The 19,358-nt window shown below is 44.0% G+C and overlaps 2 protein-coding genes across 3 annotated transcripts in view; one reads left to right on the top strand and one right to left on the bottom strand.

Moving 5' to 3' along the window:
* Positions 1 to 1,071: 1,071 nt before the first annotated feature.
* Positions 1,072 to 11,784, bottom strand: anxa5a (annexin A5a). Of its 2 annotated transcripts, XM_062525035.1 has the most exons (14): positions 11,703 to 11,784; positions 11,465 to 11,497; positions 9,870 to 9,954; positions 9,030 to 9,124; positions 7,859 to 7,972; positions 7,386 to 7,476; positions 6,383 to 6,462; positions 5,588 to 5,638; positions 5,115 to 5,208; positions 4,643 to 4,738; positions 4,328 to 4,386; positions 3,315 to 3,374; positions 2,433 to 2,555; positions 1,072 to 1,559 (listed from the first exon to the last, which is right to left on the bottom strand). In XM_062525035.1, exons 2-14 carry the CDS (start codon positions 11,465 to 11,467, stop codon positions 1,500 to 1,502), a joined length of 1,011 nt encoding a protein of 336 aa, XP_062381019.1. In that variant the 5' UTR covers positions 11,468 to 11,497; positions 11,703 to 11,784; the 3' UTR covers positions 1,072 to 1,499. The 2 variants fall into 2 exon arrangements, with proteins under 2 accessions (XP_062381019.1, XP_062381020.1); XM_062525036.1 differs by lacking the exon at positions 3,315 to 3,374.
* A 5,296-nt stretch (positions 11,785 to 17,080) lies between these two features.
* bbs7 (Bardet-Biedl syndrome 7) overlaps positions 17,081 to 19,358 on the top strand; it is a 10,117-nt gene continuing 7,839 nt past the window's right edge. The window contains exons 1-5 of the mRNA XM_062524402.1: positions 17,081 to 17,585; positions 17,949 to 18,014; positions 18,264 to 18,326; positions 18,427 to 18,602; positions 18,960 to 19,146. Of these exons, the coding sequence (XP_062380386.1) occupies positions 17,550 to 17,585; positions 17,949 to 18,014; positions 18,264 to 18,326; positions 18,427 to 18,602; positions 18,960 to 19,146 (528 nt within the window). The 5' untranslated portion in view covers positions 17,081 to 17,549. The remainder of the gene's footprint in view (positions 17,586 to 17,948; positions 18,015 to 18,263; positions 18,327 to 18,426; positions 18,603 to 18,959; positions 19,147 to 19,358) is intronic.

Here is a 19,358-nt window from a genome sequence, read left to right as displayed (position 1 = left end):
GTAAAGAGAGGACTTGGATGAGTGGTCCCTTTCATTAGGCTAAGGGCCCCTTTTTAGCTCGACTGGGCAGAGATGGATGGCCAATTAGGATATAGAAGACAAAGCGCCTCGCTGCTGCTGCTGCTGCTGCTCTTGCTGTTGCAGTGGTCAGCAGTCAGCAACACACGTCTACAGAGCCGGTCCCCAGGGATCCCTGGGCAGTAGGGCTCTGTCTGCCCCCAGACAAAGCAGCCAGTGTCACAGTCACAGTCGGAGAGCGAGCGAACCAGATACACACTGTTCCTGTCTCTGACTGATATATAAATATACTTAAAACTGGCAGACATTACTCTGAACTCAAGGGTCAATCCAAAATAAAAGTCACTCAGCAAATGAAGATCCTTTCTGTGGCAGTTATTTTAGAGGTCTACCATTATGCTTCCACCACATCGCTGCTCAGTCACCACTGAGGAGTACTGCTCTAAAGGGGAGTTCTCCCTAGTAGCCAATGTTACACAACTACGCCACCTTGTGGCAAGATTAGGAACTTGGGTATTGTACTACCACACTAACCTGACTTTCGCCAGATCCTGTAGTTCGCTGTCTGCTTCACACAAGGATCTGGGACTTCTTGATAGGAGATGTATTTCTGAAGGCGGGTCCTTGTAAAACATCCTCGCATGTGATTCGATAAACCACTTGCCTGTTATCTTGAATGACGTGCTAGGCTTCTTCAAGCTCTTGCCAAACCCGGTCGGAAGAAGAGTAAAAACATCCTTGCCACCAATAAATGTCTTCAAAACTATTCTCTGTTAATCTTTTAAAGAATGAATACTCGATAGATTCGACAAAACGGTTGAAATAGCAGAATCAATGTCAGCACAAGACTCCTCGCTGCGTGCCGCCATTGTTATTTGAATCAAACACTCGCTTCGGCGCTCCTGATTGGTTGCTTATTTTTTGATCACTGGCCCAGGGGTTTGGATTGCCCTCGCGTCCAGACCCTTGTGTGGAGCTCAGCGAAACGCCTCTGGTGGAGCATGGCGGAACTACAAGGGTCTGGCGAGAGTCAGGCTACTACCACACACCATGTTGAGTGCAATCCAAGTATTTATTAATTGAGAGGTTTTTCACAATTATAATTCCTACAGGTTTTTTTTTTTTTTTTCATATTTGTGACATACTGGATAAATACGGAATGGATATGAAGTTATATGGAATATGATACATACAGAGTTTTTAAAAGCTTTTGTTTACTCAAGATTTCAACACAACGTGCTATCATTTCACTGTAAAATTACTTGATGGAAATTGAATATGCACTAATGCTTATACATTAATGTTATGATATATTGTCAAAACAGTAGGGCCTCCGAGAAAGTTTTCTTATGAAATACTGTCTCATGAGAGCAACCGAACAATAACAGTTGAGATTTTTGAAGATCTGGAATGACAGACAGAAAGTGAGCTCAGAATGAATCTCTTCCAACTGACCAAACCTTTACCCAAAGGTCATGTCATCAGTCAGTTCCTCCACAAAGGTAGAGCAATGACTTCTGGTAGTCCCCTGCCGTATCCTCCTGACAACACAAGCACACACACACGGGTCAGAGGTGCCATGTTCCTTCTGTAGCACAAGGACATGAATGAATTCATCAATTAACTAATCAACTTATTCATTAACAAATTAATTAACATTACATTAAGGAATTAGTGAAAAAAAAATACAGGCTGTGTCATCTACCCTGCTGAGTATAGAGTATGCAATTGTAATTTTATGTAGTCCCACCCTGAAGAGATCATTGACCAAGTTATCCCTGACCAAAGCATGTACACACACACACACACACACACACACACACACACACACACACACACACACAATAGCAACACTTGCCAGTGGCAGAATGGGCACATATGACTAATTTGGCCCAGACTGAGCCACAGATAAAGCCATTTCTATATTCATTTGTTGTGGTTCAGGTTGCTTGGTGTATAGAGACACTTCACCTGTTGTTATCATGTATGACTCAGAGTACAGAGCTTCAATCTCCCCCTCTAGGGAAGGAGGTATGAAGCGCTATGCTGCTAGACTGATGAAATCCCTCCGGAGACAGACTGACTCACTGCTACTCGACTGTGCTATAGTGGGAGTGTGTCTTGTTTGTCTTTCATGGAGGTGTCTTCAGGACTAGAGAAGATGTGGTGTTGCCTCATTGACTAGTTGCACTGAAGGCTCTTTAGATTAGTGCGTACACGACACGTACTTCTTTATCGTAACATGTTAATTCACTAAATGCAACACCCAACCCAGTCTGTGTACGCACTAATTACATTCAGAATAGCGACAGGTTCAAACATGTCTGGCTCCACAGGAAATAAACAAGCTCACAGAGAACCTTTAGTGCAACTAGTCAATTGCTACCTCTTTGTCAACTCATTGCCAACCTCACCAGTATGGTGGTGTGGAGGGACTTCCGATACTTGCGCTGGAAGTGGGCTCGGATGTCCAGCATGTCCACCTCACTCCTGGACACCATGATCCGGATCAGGGTCTCGTCATCTGTGCCCATACCCTAATAGAACAGGGCACAGAGTTAAAACAAGCACAGTTTACTTTACGTTTAGAACTGGAGCTCAGTCTAACTGTGCGTTCACACCGCCGGCGACTTGAGCTTCCAAAGATTCCGTAAGTCATTCATTTTCAATGGAAGCCAGCTTCTCTCAGCTGCCAGCAGCGACCAATCCGTCGGCGTCGCATTTTGGGCGTCTTGAGCGACTAGAGAAAGTTGAAAGTGGTTTAACTTTATGGTAATGAGCTATGACGCGGTTCAGCGACCAAACGACTAGCAACGAACATAGAATGCTACTACGTCAGAGCGGCCAGGAGCGGCCAAAGCTTCCAAGCTTCCCACGGCGTCCTTTACAGGGCGTCCAGAGCGATTTTGGAAGCTCAAGTCGCTCTTGGTCTGAACGCACAGTAAAGATACCAGGAAGACTTTCAGCCTGCTCTCTTATGAGCTCCACAAAACAGATCATCTGAGACAAAGCAGACTATTTTGGACACAAGGGGGCAGTTGCTATGTCGCTAGTTTTTGAGTTTTGTGGTGGGAACACCATTCCACTAATGTGAGTACCTCTTTCCTGTAGGCCACATCATCATCATCCTTAGAGATGAGCCCTACCAATGTTGTGTTGTCTGCGAATTTATACATCTTGACTGAGTCTGTATGTGATACACAATGATTGGTGTACAGTGAATACGGTAGGGGGGACAAGACACAGCCCTGAGGGGCGCCAGTGCTGACCCCAGAGGTTTTGCTGTTTACTCTTACCACTTGTTTCCTGCGCAGCAGAAAATCCAGGATCCTACGACCGAGAGAGTGCACACTCGCCTGTTGAAGTTGTTTAAAAAGTTTGATGGGTCAAATTGTGTTAAAAGCAGAGCTATAATCTATAAAAAGAATCTTGGCATAATTACCAGGGGACTCTAGGTGCTGTAGTACAGAGTGAATACATAGGGAAACAGCATCGTCAACAGACCTGTTTGCCCTGTATGCAAACTGGAAGTTTGGTATCACCGGTATCACCGGTATCATTGGTATACCACCGGAGTTAAGGCCACTGGTCTGTAGTCATTCAGGCAGCTGATTTTGGTCTTTTTAGGCACAGGTACTATGACAGCAGACGTATAACAGACAGGGACCCTACATTCTTTTAATGACCAGTTAAAGATCTGTGTGAGCACTGGAGCCAACTCAACTGTGCAATGCTTAATGGTGGCAGAGGGTACCAGGGCAGGGCCTGCAGCTTTCCCACAGTTTTGTTTCCTGAGTAACAGTCGAACCTCGTCCTCTTTGATGACAAAAGGAGGGCTGGCGGGGTTGCCCTCTCAGGGCTGTGTGAGGTGACTGGCATTACCTTGATCAAAACGACAGTAAAACTCATTAAGGCTGTCAGGAAGTTCAGGATTGTCATCACTGACCCCTGGTGTTGTGCTTGTGCAGTTAGTAATTTGCTTCAAGCCTTCCCACACTCCTCTGCTGTCATTGCTACTGAGTTTGTTCTCAAGTTTGCGTCTGTAGTCCGCCTTAGCCTTAGTGACAGCTTTCTCAAATGCATACTTAGCTACTTTATATAGGTCCCTGTCAATAGGAGATTTCTGAAGAGAATGTTCTGCATGTTTTCCCGTTATATTGGATTTGCAGAGCCCACTGTGAGAAGCAGGTTTCTTCCTATGGCGTTATGGCAAGTCACCTGAGGAAGGTCTATGACTGAAACGTTGTGAATGTGTGAAATGTGAAATGTGAATGTGTGAAACGTTTATGTGTGTTCCGCAGATCCTTACACTCATGCTGTCACCGAGGCTTTCAGCGAAGTAGGCTGGAACGCTTTTGACACATTTCGCTAAAAAGGGAGACAAGACAAAACACATGTCACAATACTGAATTAACATAAGAAGACAAAAACAAAATGGATCTGTTTCAGGTTTCAGGTCCTCCTGAAGTGTTGTGTTTTGTTAACGGCTATGGTTAATGGATACGAGCCATATGTGGTCCTCTTGGTTTTCTAACGGTGTAATCTAAGACCGGTCATGTTGACGTTTACAGGAGTAGGTGTGCAGATACCAGATATGGTGTATATAGCCTGAGTGCCCTCTTACCCACAGCCAGCAACACCTTCTCCAGGTTCCCTGTACACTCTCTCTTGATGCTGTCCTCAATGTCATGCCCAGCGACCTTCTTGTACGCTTCAAACACTAGACATGCACATACACATGGTTGTTTTATTTCTGGACACTTGAGCACAATGAATCTCATTACTTATAAATTCTTTTTATGAGTATATGACAATAAGCTTGAATTGAAAAAAAATTTGAACATGAATTATGTTGATTTAAAAAACTGTACTGATGTGCGAAAGAAAATCCCAAATAAATATAATTATAAAAAAAAAAGAAAAAAATTTGAATTGAATTTTGTCAGATGTTGTTTTGCATAACAGGTGATATTTGATCTTAAAACTAAACATACATATAAACACACATGCATACATACATACATACATACATACATACATACATGCATGCACACTCACACACAGACACACACACACACACACACACACAAATATACCTTTACGCAGGTGCTCGATGCTCCGGTTGCCGAGGATGTTGACAAACTTGTCCTCGTCTGTGCCAACCTTTTTCTCTCCCGCAGAGTACAGATCCTGCCAGGCAGATTAGCACAGACACATCATCAGTCCTTCCCAAAAATCACAGCACGCCCCCTACTGGTAGACATTACACTTGCCAAGGCCAGCCGCAAGTAAGATTTTTGTGTGTGCCGTAAAAGTTGGGGCTACCTATCTCAAGCAACTTTTATAAAATGTTGAAGTGCCTGGGTCTCTTATAGGAAGTCTACCCCTAAAAAACGTTCAGGGAGCGCAGCTGTTCATCTTTTGGCTCTGGATCATGCAAGGTTGTGTGTGGACATAGCGTGTAGGCTGTGTGTGGGTATAGTGTGTAGGTTGACGTAGATTGTGTCGCCCTCCGGCATCCATTACTATTTCATGGCTCTGCCGAGTGAGGTGTGAGCCTCATACATACCTGTGCGTCCTTCTCCACTGCCGCCTCATCCACACCTTCCTCCCTCGTCGCCTGAGTGGACCAGAGAGAGGTGGAGAGAGTGAGAGAGTGAGAGAGAGAGAGAGAGAAAGAGAGAGAGAGGTGGAGAGAGAGAGAAAGAGAGAGAGAGAGGGAGAGATAGAGAGAGAGATAGAGAGAGGGAAGGGGAGAGAGAGAGAGAGAAAGGTCAGTCCATCAGCGGGCGTGAGTGATGGAGGAGGGTGCCTGTTTTCTGCAGACGACTTGATGAGTTGACGGGCGGCGACAGCCCCCCCCCCCCCGGTCACCCTGGCGGATATTGAGTTCCGCGCGGCCCCGTCCACCTGAGGAGCGCTTCATTCCGCCACTGCACCTTTAATTACTCGCCAGTGACATCAGGGCGCCACTCTCATTACCAGCGCGGGACGGGCCACCTCTTTTGTCTCTCTTGTCATCCTGTCGCGCGCTCTCTTTCTCTCTCTCTCTCTCTTTCTCTCGCTCTCCTCGCACGCTCCCCTGCTCTTTCGCTCCTGCTCTCCTCCTCCCCTGCTGTGCTTCCTTTTCTCCTTCTCTCTCACTCCATCACTCTTGATCCCCTTGCCGACACCTTAGCCTTGATTTTCTCCCCTCCTCCCTCCCTCCCTCCCTCTTTCTCTCTCTCGCTCTCTCTCTCACTCTTTATTTCTGCACACCTCTCCTTTTGTTCGCCTCTTTCTATTTTCTTCTCTTTTCTTCTCCTCTGTCAGTCTCCTTCTTTGGCTGCCCCCTCTCTGATTCCCCGCTGCCCTCTCCTCTTACCTGGAGGAGAATCACGAGCATCCTCTGGTAGTGGCCAGACGTGTCGTCCATGATGTCCTTCTCCAGCTTGCTGCCGTGGTCTGCGGGTGTGGGTGTGTGAAACATGAGACAATGGCCATGATAAATCCTCTCACACTTATCGCTGACAAGAGGCGTTAATGGCTTCAATCCGCCTCAATTGGGCACGTTGTGTTTTATGAAAGGTCGCCAGGCAGGATCCAATTAGCTTGCATAAATTACGGCTTTTCCACCCTCTCTGGTGACAGTGTCAGGTGATCTCAAAGGCTTAGTCTTTAGTCTCGGGGTCGGACGTGACTTATCATGTTGTTATGAGAGGAGCTTTGTATTTCGGCTGTTAATGGCACTGAAATCCTCCTCTAACAAGACTTTACGCATAAGCTAACGAGCGATTATGACAAGCAAAACTGTCCTGTCATTTCTAAGTCCGAGTTCCTGTTTAATAACACACCATCAAAGCCCTTTGGAACAAAGGAACATTCAGAGGTTCAGAATTTTTTTTTTACTCTGGCACAATTCACGCACAGTTCTCTGCAGATGCACAGATAATACATGTGAAGCTTCATGTGACTATTTAACTAAGCTACATCCAGTAGTCCATCAGACAGTTTGCCTGATGGTTTAGATATGTTGATCAAAAGGGGTACCTGGGGTCACCTCCCGATACCTCAGCATGCATATTTGACAAGTAAAGGCGGGTCAGTTTCCTCGGGTCTCTAACCACAGAGCTTGAGGTGAGAAACCTTAATTCTTTTGGCTGGCTAGTTTTACACAAGACTCGAAAAAGGTGAGGACTCCCCTAATGCTTTCACACGCAAGGTCACCAGATCCGATCAGTAGAACTCTGTCCAGTGTCTGATTGTGTGAGTGTGTGTGTGTGTGTGTGTGTGTGTGTGTGTGTGTGTGTGTGTGGTGTGTCTGGTGTGTGTGTGTATGTGGGTGTGGGGTGGGTGGTAGTAGGACCGTCTGTTCACTACATCGATACCTTTTTTGTATGCCTTGATGATTTCCCTCATCTCCTCTGGCGTTCTGGAGGCCAAGATCTCAATCAGGACCTTATCCTCCGTTCCTGCTCCCTGCAACAATCAGGGGATGGAGGTAGACTGGAATTATCGGCAGGACTTTTGTGATGGGGGCTATAGCGTGATATATTTGTTCATTTCTTTTTGCATTTGAATTGGCTAGTCACAGTCACAGAGAATTGCAGACACCAGGATTATACAAAGTTCACCAGAAGAAAAAAAAAAACATGAATAGGATTTGATAGACACTAACTGTCCTGATAGAGGACAGTTAGTGTCTATCAAATCCTATTCATTTTTTTTTTTATTTATATTAATTAATACGTTATCAGAGCAAAAAGGAAAGGAAAATGGAACAGAATCGTGATAAAATGGTGACAGGGGATGACAGGATTGGAATGAAAAAAGAGCTGGGAGCACTCTCGGCTGCTTTTACCTTTATGGCTTTGTGTAGCTCGTTAGCGTCGTAGGAAGCCGGAGGGGCCATTAAAGCCAGGATGAGATCCTCCAACTTTCCACCCAGCTCAGACTTTAAATCTTTAACAAGGTCCTGGAAGACAGTTGAAACCCAATACTGTTTACTGGGGAATGGACGAGCATTTTTTAATATTCTGCTCCAGTTATTGTGTGCACAAAAATGTGAATATCTCAACCCCTAAAAACAAAGTCTGTGCTAATCTGCGGTCATTAACACAATCCAGTCATTACACAATCCAGTGGCTATTCCTGCCACCAGGTGTGAAGAGTTTCAAAAAACATGCCATGTTGACAGGTTTCCATGTTTAAATTCCAAGACAGAAATCCCCTCTAAGCAGTATAACTCTATGAGTTGCTATGAGCAATGCAACCCTAAATTTCACAAGCAAAGCCAGTGCATGAGCATCGACTGAAACCTCAGCCTCCAAAACTTGTTGTGAAATATTGTCAACTGAGCAATCCCTGAGGCTCTCTATGGCTGGTTGATCCCTGCAAATCCCTTGCCAGTGGTGGTATATTTCAAAACTGCCTAGACACTCATACTGTGTTGCTCAAACTGCTTGTCTCGAATTGATTTGTTTATTTTAATCTATGTTCATTACTTGTCCGTGAGGGAGAGATGGTAGGGCGGGTGGGGCGTTGAGAGACATGAGTTATCTTAATGGACGGCGGGGGGAGCTGGGGACTGTGTTCGTCCTCATTAGATGTCAGGCCCAGTTGGAGGTTTGATGCTTCTTCACACACACACGGGCGTGTGTGCGCGCACACACACACACACACACACACACACACACACACACACACACACACACACACACACACACACACACACACACATACACACACACACACACCACACCACACACGCTCACACACACACACACACAAATACCACACACACACACAATCACACACTGGAAACACAGAAATCTTTCTCAATCCCTTTGATCCTTGTGTGTCTCACATACCACAGTGTCCACACCGCCTCTGGGCATCTGTGGAAATGCCCTGTACATGCAGGGACCAGGGACTAGTAGGGACTCAGTGGAGCTCTGTCTGAGTGGAGAGGCTTTTGGAGTGGGCAGCTCGTATATAGGCGTGCCGCACAGCGCTGGCTTGGCTGGACTCACCTTGCCGTGGGATTTCTTGTACGCCGCCTTGATTTCCTGCCTCTGGTCATTGGAGCGCGAAGTCAGGAGCATCAGGATGGTGTCTTCATCCGTTCCTGTAGGAAGCCATACGGTTGTAAATAATAAAAAAAAAAACCTTTGAGAAGAGCTTTGGATAACAGTGTGTTTCAGCTAGTTTTTGCGCGCTGTGCTCTGCCCAGTAACCTAATGCTGGATGCCGCTGAAAGTATCTGCCACTAGTACACTGGATCAACTGGTATCAGCTGACGTTATCAGTTGGAGTTTACTATTGCATTGCTGATAATGTCTGCTACTTGAAATGGGTTGGAAATGAGAACGAGGGCATCACAACTTTCCATTCAGTACCATTGCTCTAGTGTTACCAGGGGTGGCTCTCTGGGTGAAAATGGTATAAACATAACATACGCAACACACACACACACACACACACACGCACACGTGTTAGAAATTAGAAATTAGTGAATTAGAAATTAGTGAACCTTCTGAATTTATGTAACTACTGTATTTCTGCTTTTCTATCATTCAATCCTCACTCTCCTTCCATCTCTCCATCCTTCTCCCTCATTGACTCACTTGTCCAAGTGTGTGTCAATCACACATGCTTGTTATTGATCTAACAGTCTTGACCATTTAGATATAATTACATGATGTCACTCCTGTTGGTGTGTCTGCCCGTCTCTCTCTCTCTCTCTTACACAGACACACCCATCCAACCACACACACACAAACACAACAACCATACATACACACACACACATGCTCAATGTTTTCCTCGCCAAAATAATAAAAAAAAATCTTTAACAACTTGAGATGTCTCACCAAGTCCTTTCATTGCCTTGTAGAGCAACTCTGCATCCTGCTTAGCATTGAAGTGGACAAATGGCTTCACACTGCCTCTCGATTCCTGCATGACAAAGACAAATACAGTGACTTTCAGAATCAATGGAGAGTATTTCCAGTAAAAGCATACCAATCACTGCCAACATCATTCACTTAGACATCATTCACATTAGCCCCAGTCCACACAGTCCTAACAAATGAACAGGGAACAGTAAGTGCATCTATATTTCAGTTAGGTGCTACATTGTAGAGAAATTATGTTCATGCATATCAGTTCAAAATGTTGCAGCCAGAGAAATGCAGCTAAAACTTAACTAGACAATTTGACCTTACTAAGACAACAAGACAGAGAGAGGGAGGGAAAAACTGCTTTAGAAAATCATGCTGTTTTCACCAAAAGCCTGGATAAGCCAGCTGTGAGTTATGACACCATTACGTCTCCACCCCCTCGGCCAGTGTTGCCGTGCACAGATGCGCCCGTCTTAACCAGATGCTCCACCCCCCCCCCCCCCCCCGTTTGTTATAAACCTGTTTGTTAGAAATATCACTGCTGCCCGATGCCGATGAAAGAGATAGAAGCTGAGGAAATGGTCATGTATCATATTATGTTGGTATAAACTGATCATAAATGTCTGGCAATGGTTTTTTTTTGATGAAACAGAAACAAACCAAACAAAAAGTACAAGATCATTAACTCTACATTACTAGTCTATCTCTATATCTACATGAAAAGTACTGTATGAAAAGTACTCTGCTGTACTGTATCTGATATGCCTCATTACAGTAATCCCAAGGCCTGTTGTGTTTACACTGAATGGCTGGTGACTGTATTCCTTAAGCAGGATGCGTTGTTTGTTAGAGATACTGTGTACATCTACCTTGAGTTTCTCTCTCTCTCTCTCTCTCTCTCTCTCTCTCTCGCACCTGGTCTCAACTGTACAGTAATCTGAGCCACCCTCCCGACGACCCCTTTTTTCTAAGTCACCAGAGAGCTGATACCCTCGGTCATGACTGACTGGGAAACAGCAGTTTGAGTCTAATTAACAAGAGTCAGGTGTCCCAGTCCAAGGATTTTGATGCTCCACGGCCAGAAGACACAAAATTATGAGCTAAAAAAATATTTTTCATATAGCAAGTACGAGACTATTTTTCAATGAGACACATAGCCACATAGTGTAAGCTACTCGCTTCACAGACAAGTGAAGACCATCTTATCCTGCCTGCCTTTGTGATCTAACTGTTTTCTTTCTCCCATCCAGCAGTGGACATTAAGGCAGATAAAGGACACATCCTTCAGAACGATCAATAGTCTGTACCATTTCTCTATTGACTCCGCAACAACATGGTAATAAAATGGAGTTTGTGAGGTAAGGTCATCCACACAGCACTGGCTCGTGAGGGCTTTTACACACTTAGGTGCTCTCTCCTTTAATATACTGCAGGATGGTTTCAGCGTTCATTGCCTTTTACTGTGAAGGTGTACACATACATTGTAAATGTATGCTTCTGGAGAGGCAACACTCACCGTAAATCTGCATTTTGATAGTTTAGAATGAGGTTGTGGAGTTACTTACCATTTTAGAATTTAGTTTTTCTGGACTGGGATGCTGTTGTGAAATGACATTAAAGATCACAAATTAGATCAAAGCTCACAAAGAAATGCAAACCACAAACCAACTTTGAATATTAAAACATAACATATTTTATGCCTGCCATCAAAAGTTGTATGAATCTGTAGGCTATTAGTCTAATGCAATAACATTTGACCCATCTTCACACAATTCATAAGATTGAGAGAAACAAGTGTCTTACCTGCAGAGAAAGTAAGTGACCTCGTCGTAACTCTAGCAGCAGGGGTAACTTCTCTGAGCATGAAAACTTTTTGCTATTTGCATTTTCTTCTCCACCCCATACTTCATATGGGACGCCACTGGCTGTCGTTAGCGATGACGTATTATTGCTCAGCCGTTACCTGGAGGATGTCCTTGTTCGACTGAAATATTTCGAAAGTCATTTGAACGATTTCAAAAGTCATTTAGTAGGGCGTTGAAGTTATATTAGGTAGGCTACATAAGTTGCGATTTGAGAAAGACGGGAAACTAATCAAATTAAAATAAAGTACCAAAATGTCTATATTACTAGTATGTGTTAAAGATGTATGCTTTAAGATGTATAATCCTGTATAATTGCACGCATTGGAAACAAAAAACACTGATAAAGACGGCGGAGCTAAATTCTTTGACGTTGTAAACTGAAAGCAAAAACAATTGCAAGTTTAAGGCTACTTCATCACACTTCAGGGACTCATGACCATTTTCGAGGTGACAGTTCGACAGTAGCATGATAGTCTCTTATCACTGTCATCGCTAATTCCAGCATCAATCCCAAGATAAGCGCAATACACTGCAGCGCGCGCGTGCGCGCACTCTCTCTCTCTCTCTCTCTCTCTCTCTCTCTCTCTCTCTCTCTCTCTCACAAACACACACACACACACACACACACACAGAGAGAGAGAGAGAGAGAGAGAGAGAGAGAGAAAGAGAGAGAAACACACATCGGTCATTAATTAAAGTGAGCACCTCTAAGGAAATAGTGAAACAAAAAGAACCTTCTCGTGTTTCTCTTATCGTAAGTATTATCGTACATCTCAGACGCCATGCCAACCTCAATCGCCATTCCTCTTTCACTGAAAGTTCACTATTTTGCCATCACCCCACACATTGCAGCCTACACAGCGTGTAGCCTACAGTGTATATTCCACTATAACACGATACGTTGTAAAACTCTATTAAAGAAATAGCCAATTCCGAAAAGACAGATCCCAATTACAGTAAACAAGCCTGGGGATATCTGTATTGGAAAATAAGCCAGCCTACATTCTCCACAAGTGTAGCATTGGAGAGTTCTCAGACGACCTCTTCTGCACCTTATCAAACTTTACCCTCACAGAGTTCAGTTTAAGTTCACCCTACCTCAGCATTTCGTCACTCTCTCTACCCCCCCTCCTCTCAGCATATAATCAATAGCAGGAATATTATTTACCCTGCCTTTCCAGAGATGGCTCATCATAATAAACAGAGCCTGGTCAGCCTGCTTTGCCCCACATGATTCATGGGGAGGGGGAGTCACATCCATCCTCAAACCCCTTTGCCTCCAACATGCTTTCTATGCTATACTTTCTATGCAAAAGAGACTGAGTTTTATGACATCCAGGGATATGTCATGGGTGGAGATGGAAGAGTCCCTGGTGCAGCAAGCTAAAATGATTGATGAAATTGGATTAGACTTGAGTTTGAATCTCAGATGTGGTTGGGTGGTATGTTTTTATTATTCAGCTGTCTTTGGGGTGTGATGGTGATGTGAGTTCGAGCCAGAGCTTAGAAGAAATTCAATTGGGCACTCAACGAAAAAGGATTCATGGACCTAATAACTGTCTTCCTGAAAAGTAATGTTTTGTATTCCACTCTGACTTATGAGTAACGCTCCTCTTATATCGACCAATATCCAATATCGACCTTCCGTATCAATTCGAATGACAGTGTTGTATTACTTAATAACAGTGAAACAGCTTGCGGAGAACATCAGAGTTATATTACGCCACTGAGCATGTTCACAGATAAATTACTCTGTACCCATGATGATGTGGATGGATACTTATTTACAAAACAAAGCACATGAATTGTCATAAATGGCTCAGTTGATGGATCAGATGCATCCAATGGCAACACTTATGTTAAACATTGTACATAGACACTAACATGAATAAAGAAACACAACTAAAAAATAAAATCAGAACAATCCCCATTTTACACTATCACACCGCGTAGACACTGACACTTGCTGCTGCTGTGGTGTGTACATCCTGAGTAATATCCAGACACAACAGCAGGGGTCCCCGGGGGTAGGTGCCGGTGCATGGGAGGTAATGAAGACTTGGGAAAGGTTACACCACGGCCATTATTAAGCCCCCTGGATGAAGAAGCCATGACAGGAGTCCTCACTCACCTGTTAATCTTCCTCTTCCTCTAAACCTCTCCCTATCCCTGTACTGTATGTGTGTATAGTATCAATGTGTGTGTGTGTGTGTGTGTGTGTGTGTGAGAGGGAGAGAGAGAGAAAGAAAGAGAGAGAGAGCGAGGAAGAGAGGGAGGAGAGAGGAAGAGAAAGAGTGTTTCTGTGTACTTGCTGCAGCCATTCTGAATCCCCTCTACACACATTTTCCATCCACCAATTGAAATACAGCAAACACACATAACTCAAGGGCTCTGCCTGCGTTGCACAAACTGAACGGACCCTCACATCACTCTTCTGAAAGGCATTCATATTGCGTCATTAGCATTTAAAAATGAACTATTGATTTTACATCACCAGTCACTTCATAACTCAGATGACTGCAATCTTATCTACACAGTTCTCTTTGCGGTAGCCAAACTCATTGGGTTTCATGCTGGCTGTAAATTGCTTTGAGGAAGTCTTCATAACGCCTTGAGTCCTACGTGACCCAAGAGCTGAGAGGTAGGCTGAAGATGAATGTTCAAGCACCTGATGGTTGATTTTGCATCATGAGCCCACTAGGCCACTGAAACTCGTTAACCTTTGACCTGCGCTTGACATCGATTGATTAATTCACTCTTAAGTCAGTCCCTTTCTCTTTACTGGGAAAAATAAGCTTCACTCATCTCTCATTCTCTTCTTTCACTCTGTTGACTTCATGCAGCATACATTTGTTTGAACCAAAATGAGAAACAAGAACAAAGTATGCAGTATCTATACTGAGTTGAGTTTGTTTTTATTCTCAATTTATTGTTACGATGCAATGTTAAGATGTGTAAATCGCTTTGAACAGAAGTATCTGCTAAATACCATAAACGTAAACACATATTATGACAAATATATACAGGGTTGCCGACTGCCCAGTACAAACACCTGTAAACAGTTATGCAGGTCTAAAGTGACATTGTGATTGATTGTTTGTATTTCAGTAAGTTATATTGTGTCTATCTGGCTCAGTAATAAAAAATGAACTTGAATAATTGATGCGGTTTAAAAATAGAACAAAACCGAGTCTTACATGGGGGAAGCAAATGAAACCTGTTGGCTGTCGGTTGTGCTCCTGTTATTTATTATGTCCTCAATTCCAGAACAAGGCTATGAGCAGCCACGTGTCTCCCAAGACTCCAAAACAAATCTGGTATAAAGAGGAGAAAAAAAACAAGTATCTAACCTATGCCAGAGCTCAAAAAGATATTAACTGCTTAAGGTACATACCCAGAGAATAGTGAATGTGTTTAGTATTGATTTTTAAAAAGATTACCGTTGATGTTCTGGGTAATAGTTACAAAAGATAATCACTGCATAAAGCAACCCATAACCCAACCCATGGGAAAAATACACATAGTTGTTTTGACCCAGTTGCAGAAATCACTGTCCGGAAAAGTAAACCACTTTCTTTCACAGGGTTTGCATATTTTCAACATGCAATATTTGGCTATACTGTACATAGTTCTTAATCTCAATCACTCACAGCAACAAACAATCATCTGTGAATGGACGCCGGTCTCTCGCAATGAATAATAATCACTGCCACACAGCCCCACACATGTGTCATCCTCCCGTCAGGCAGACCAGTAGATTCAGGAGAGGTCCAGGCAAAAACGCACCGATCAGACTGGCGCTCCTCCTCGCCGCCCGGGGACAACGGTTGCCATGGTTGCCACATCGTTTCACCCGCCTTCAGAGGACGTGCTCCCGCACGGGTCCCTGAGAGTGAGGCTCCCGGACCGACCTGCAGGGCTGCAGCGCGGAGCCCCCCACCGAGTTCCTGAGCTGCTTCAGCACCATCCACAGCAGCAGCCCCATCAGCAGCAGCAGCAGCGAGCACAGCCCCAGGTAGATGGTCAGATTCCAGCCCCAGCTCACCGCCATGGGCAGGGAGGTGGACGCCACCAGGAACCTCTGGGGGGAAGGCATGAAGTCTCCGCTGACGTCCGCACTAAGCTGCCCCTCCGACGGTGCCTCAGTGAAGAAGAAGAAGAAGAAGAAGAGGAAGGCATGGCACAGGTGTGGTGTGGAGCTGTGAGAGTGCGGGTGTGTGGAGCTCCATGCTCTGTGTAGTGGTGGTTCTTGCTCTTGTTTCCGCTGTGTGTTGTGCAGTGAGGGTCGTGTGTGCCGCGATGGAAAGCATACCCCTCACCTTGCAGCGTCTAGGCAGAGTAAAAGGCTGTGTGTGTGTTGTCTCACAGCTGGTGTCTCCACCCCCTCTGATGCCTAAAGCAAACATGCTCCCGATTCATCAATTGGTGGTGTGTACACACTCACACACACCTACACACACACACACACACACACACACACACACACACACACACACCTACACAGACACACACAGAGAACCTGGCACCAGCTGCTGAGATGTCATCACTTGTAGTCAAAGCAAAATTACTTTCACTCCTAGTAGGTCAATAGTATTGAATGCATGACTAATGCAAAGGCTTAGCCTATAGCCTACTATATCTAGTTATTTGTTGAAAGTATGGACAACAACACCTACAAATAATAGGCTTATAAATTATTCTGAAACTTACATATAACTACCAGTGTATTAATAATTTATGGTTCAATACTGTGGAGTGAAAATTGAGGAAGAACTGCCATCCATATCCAGCTCAGGCATGCAGGCACTGAATTGTAGCCTAACTGTTCCCATTTTGTCTCTTTGTTAATGTTAGGCTACATCTCCAGCTCTAGAAAAAAATCTTTTCATAAATAATTGTCATTGTTAACGATTTGGGATATCTGACGTTATCTTATAGCCGACATTTCAAACCAGTTATTTTGAGATTAGTAGAGTAGGCTAGGCTAGCCTAGGCCTACACTGGTGACAGTGGATCCAACCGAGGACCCGTTTTTACATAATACTGCACTCTAGTGGTCAAACTGCACAGGCGATTTTCACATAGGCCTATGTATAAAGCAAGCCTAAATATTACTTCATAATGACTGAGGTTTACAAACCATTTAAATGTTAGGGTGTATTCTAAAGAAAAAGAAACTGCTTTGGGTTGCTGATAATGATCTTCGTGGTTCTCCAATGCGTCCCCACTTGTTGCCTAGAATCTACCTTCTAGTGCTGGCTTGAACGTGCCCTACAGTTTCACCATGGCAACCACCTCCTTGTTTGAGCATGGGGAGACCTGTTTAGGCTAGCAAAGGGAGCTACAGTCAACGAAAATCATGCTCTGAAGTGGCATAACTTATATTACATATGTTTAGCGAACGACATGTAAATATAATACGTTGCTTCATATGTAACGGTAGCTTCTAGTGACGGAGGTAGCTGTTGCAAGGCGGAATGTGCCTTCTTTTACATCCTCGCTGACCAGATGGCTATGAAGTGTCTGGCTAACGTTAGCTGCTAGCTAAACTAAACTGGCTTACTTACAAACTGGCAACCTGCTAATCCCGATGTTAATCCACTGTCAGAAGATGTCTCTCGATTCGAACGGGATGAGTTGAATGACTGACTAAATAGCCTTGCGTATGCTTATCGTTGCATTTACACCGTTAACTTAAATGTAAAGACGTGACTTTTTTTCAGGCAAACAGCCACTAATATAATCATTAACGTTAGATAGCAAGAAGAAGTATCGTTCTGTAAAGATGGAAATAAACTTGAATCATGTTGATTATGTGCAGGTAAGTAACGTTACCTTTATTTGCTGTGATTCACAAGGCTATGCAACATTAGCATTACTGCATTAACGTAACTTTGTATGCTGCCGCTAAGACTGGCCGCTAACATGGCTAATATGAACAGCTGATTTTCGCCAAATTATTAACGGACAATGACTTGCTAACATTATCCGTTGAATAGTTGCACAAATAAATGAACGGTACGTATGCAATGTGGCAAATACTCTTTCCTGTTGAAGGAGAGGTTGAAGCCACATCTCTTGATATCTAGTGTTAGTAACGTTAGCTACCTATGAAAAGTTTAGTTTGAGTCAAAGTTCCTAAAATTGGGTAGTAACATTAACATTAGTCAAACTCTTTCTGCAGGTTGGAGTGACCTCTCAGAAAACAATGAGACTGCTGCCTGCGATAGGACGCAAAGCTACTCAAAAGGTAACTGTGTTGTATTCAACAGTGAATAAATCATTGCACTAACTTCTACTGAGCACTTGTAATCCATTTAGCCAACCGTGGCAGTCACCATATGTAACTGTTCACGTGAGATACATCAGTCAACTGTGTTGCATGTAGTCAGTGAATAAGCCTACTGAGTACTGACCCCCTTTCAGCCTGAAGTATAATGCAGCGTTTGTTGATTCTCTGCTCACTGAAGACTGACCTAACCCCATTTTTTTGTGTCAGGTGGCAGTGGCAGATCATGATGGTGTGCTGACATGCTTTGGGATGAAAAAGGGAGAGGCAGTGGTGGGTACAGTATCTCATTTAGCAGTTATGCACAGTAGAAACATAGTCAAATCAATGTTGCTGCTAAATCTGATCTTGTGTGGTCATCTGTTTCATGCAGCCTGTGTTTAAGACGTTGCCAAGCCAAAAGATATCCAGGCTGGAGCTGGGCGGAGCGCAGGGGACTCCTCAGGAGAAGATCTTTGTGTCTTGTGGCTCTGAAGTCAGAGGCTTCACCAAGAAGGGAAAGCAGTTCCTGTCATTTGAAGCCAATCTGACAGAGACTATAAATGCCATGTGAGTGAGCAGTATTCACTTGTATTCACTATTGAACAATTTCCCAATCAAGTGGCACTGGTTTTTCTTATCATAGCTGCATTAAGAAGAAGGGATAGCTGGTGTGTTGGTACTTTGGGGTTAACTGTAACCATTCTTGAGGCCATTTAAAACGCACCAAATCAACAGGCCACCTGTTCACCATTCACCATTCAAATCAACAGGCCACCTGTGCACCATTCAACAGCCTTTAATGGTTACAGTATTAACCCCAAAGCACCGGTTTGTTGTATGTCCAAAGATGTTGAACATGTTACTCCGTAATGAGAGGTGTTGATGTAATGTAACTGAATGTATAAATTGCATTGTTTTTTACAGGCACGTTTCCGGGGCTGATCTTTTCGTGTGTGCCAGCTACATCTACAACCATTACCTTGACTGTAAAGATCAGGACTACTACTTGTCCGGCGACAAAATCAACGACATTGTGTGCCTGCCAGTGGAGACTGTGGGCCGAACTGTGCCCATTCTAGCCTGCCAAGACCGCGTACTCAGAGTCCTTCAGGTAACTGCCTCCCTTCTTTTCTCCATTGCACATGTAGGCCTATAACTGTGTAACGCTGCAAACTTGTTATGGTATTACACAAGAGAAGACCGTTGATTTAATTATACTTAATTACTAATTGGTTCTACTACTAAGTGTGCAGTGCTTTTATTGAGCTCCATGAGCTCCTTTCTTTAATCATTTGTCTATAGTAGTTATTTTCCTGCCTTTTC

Source organism: Sardina pilchardus, chromosome 21 (genome assembly GCF_963854185.1).
Source record: "Sardina pilchardus chromosome 21, fSarPil1.1, whole genome shotgun sequence".
Taxonomy (NCBI): Eukaryota; Metazoa; Chordata; class Actinopteri; order Clupeiformes; family Clupeidae; genus Sardina; species Sardina pilchardus.
Note: the sequence above shows the minus strand (reverse complement) of the source record. Positions and strands in the feature narration are given on the sequence as shown.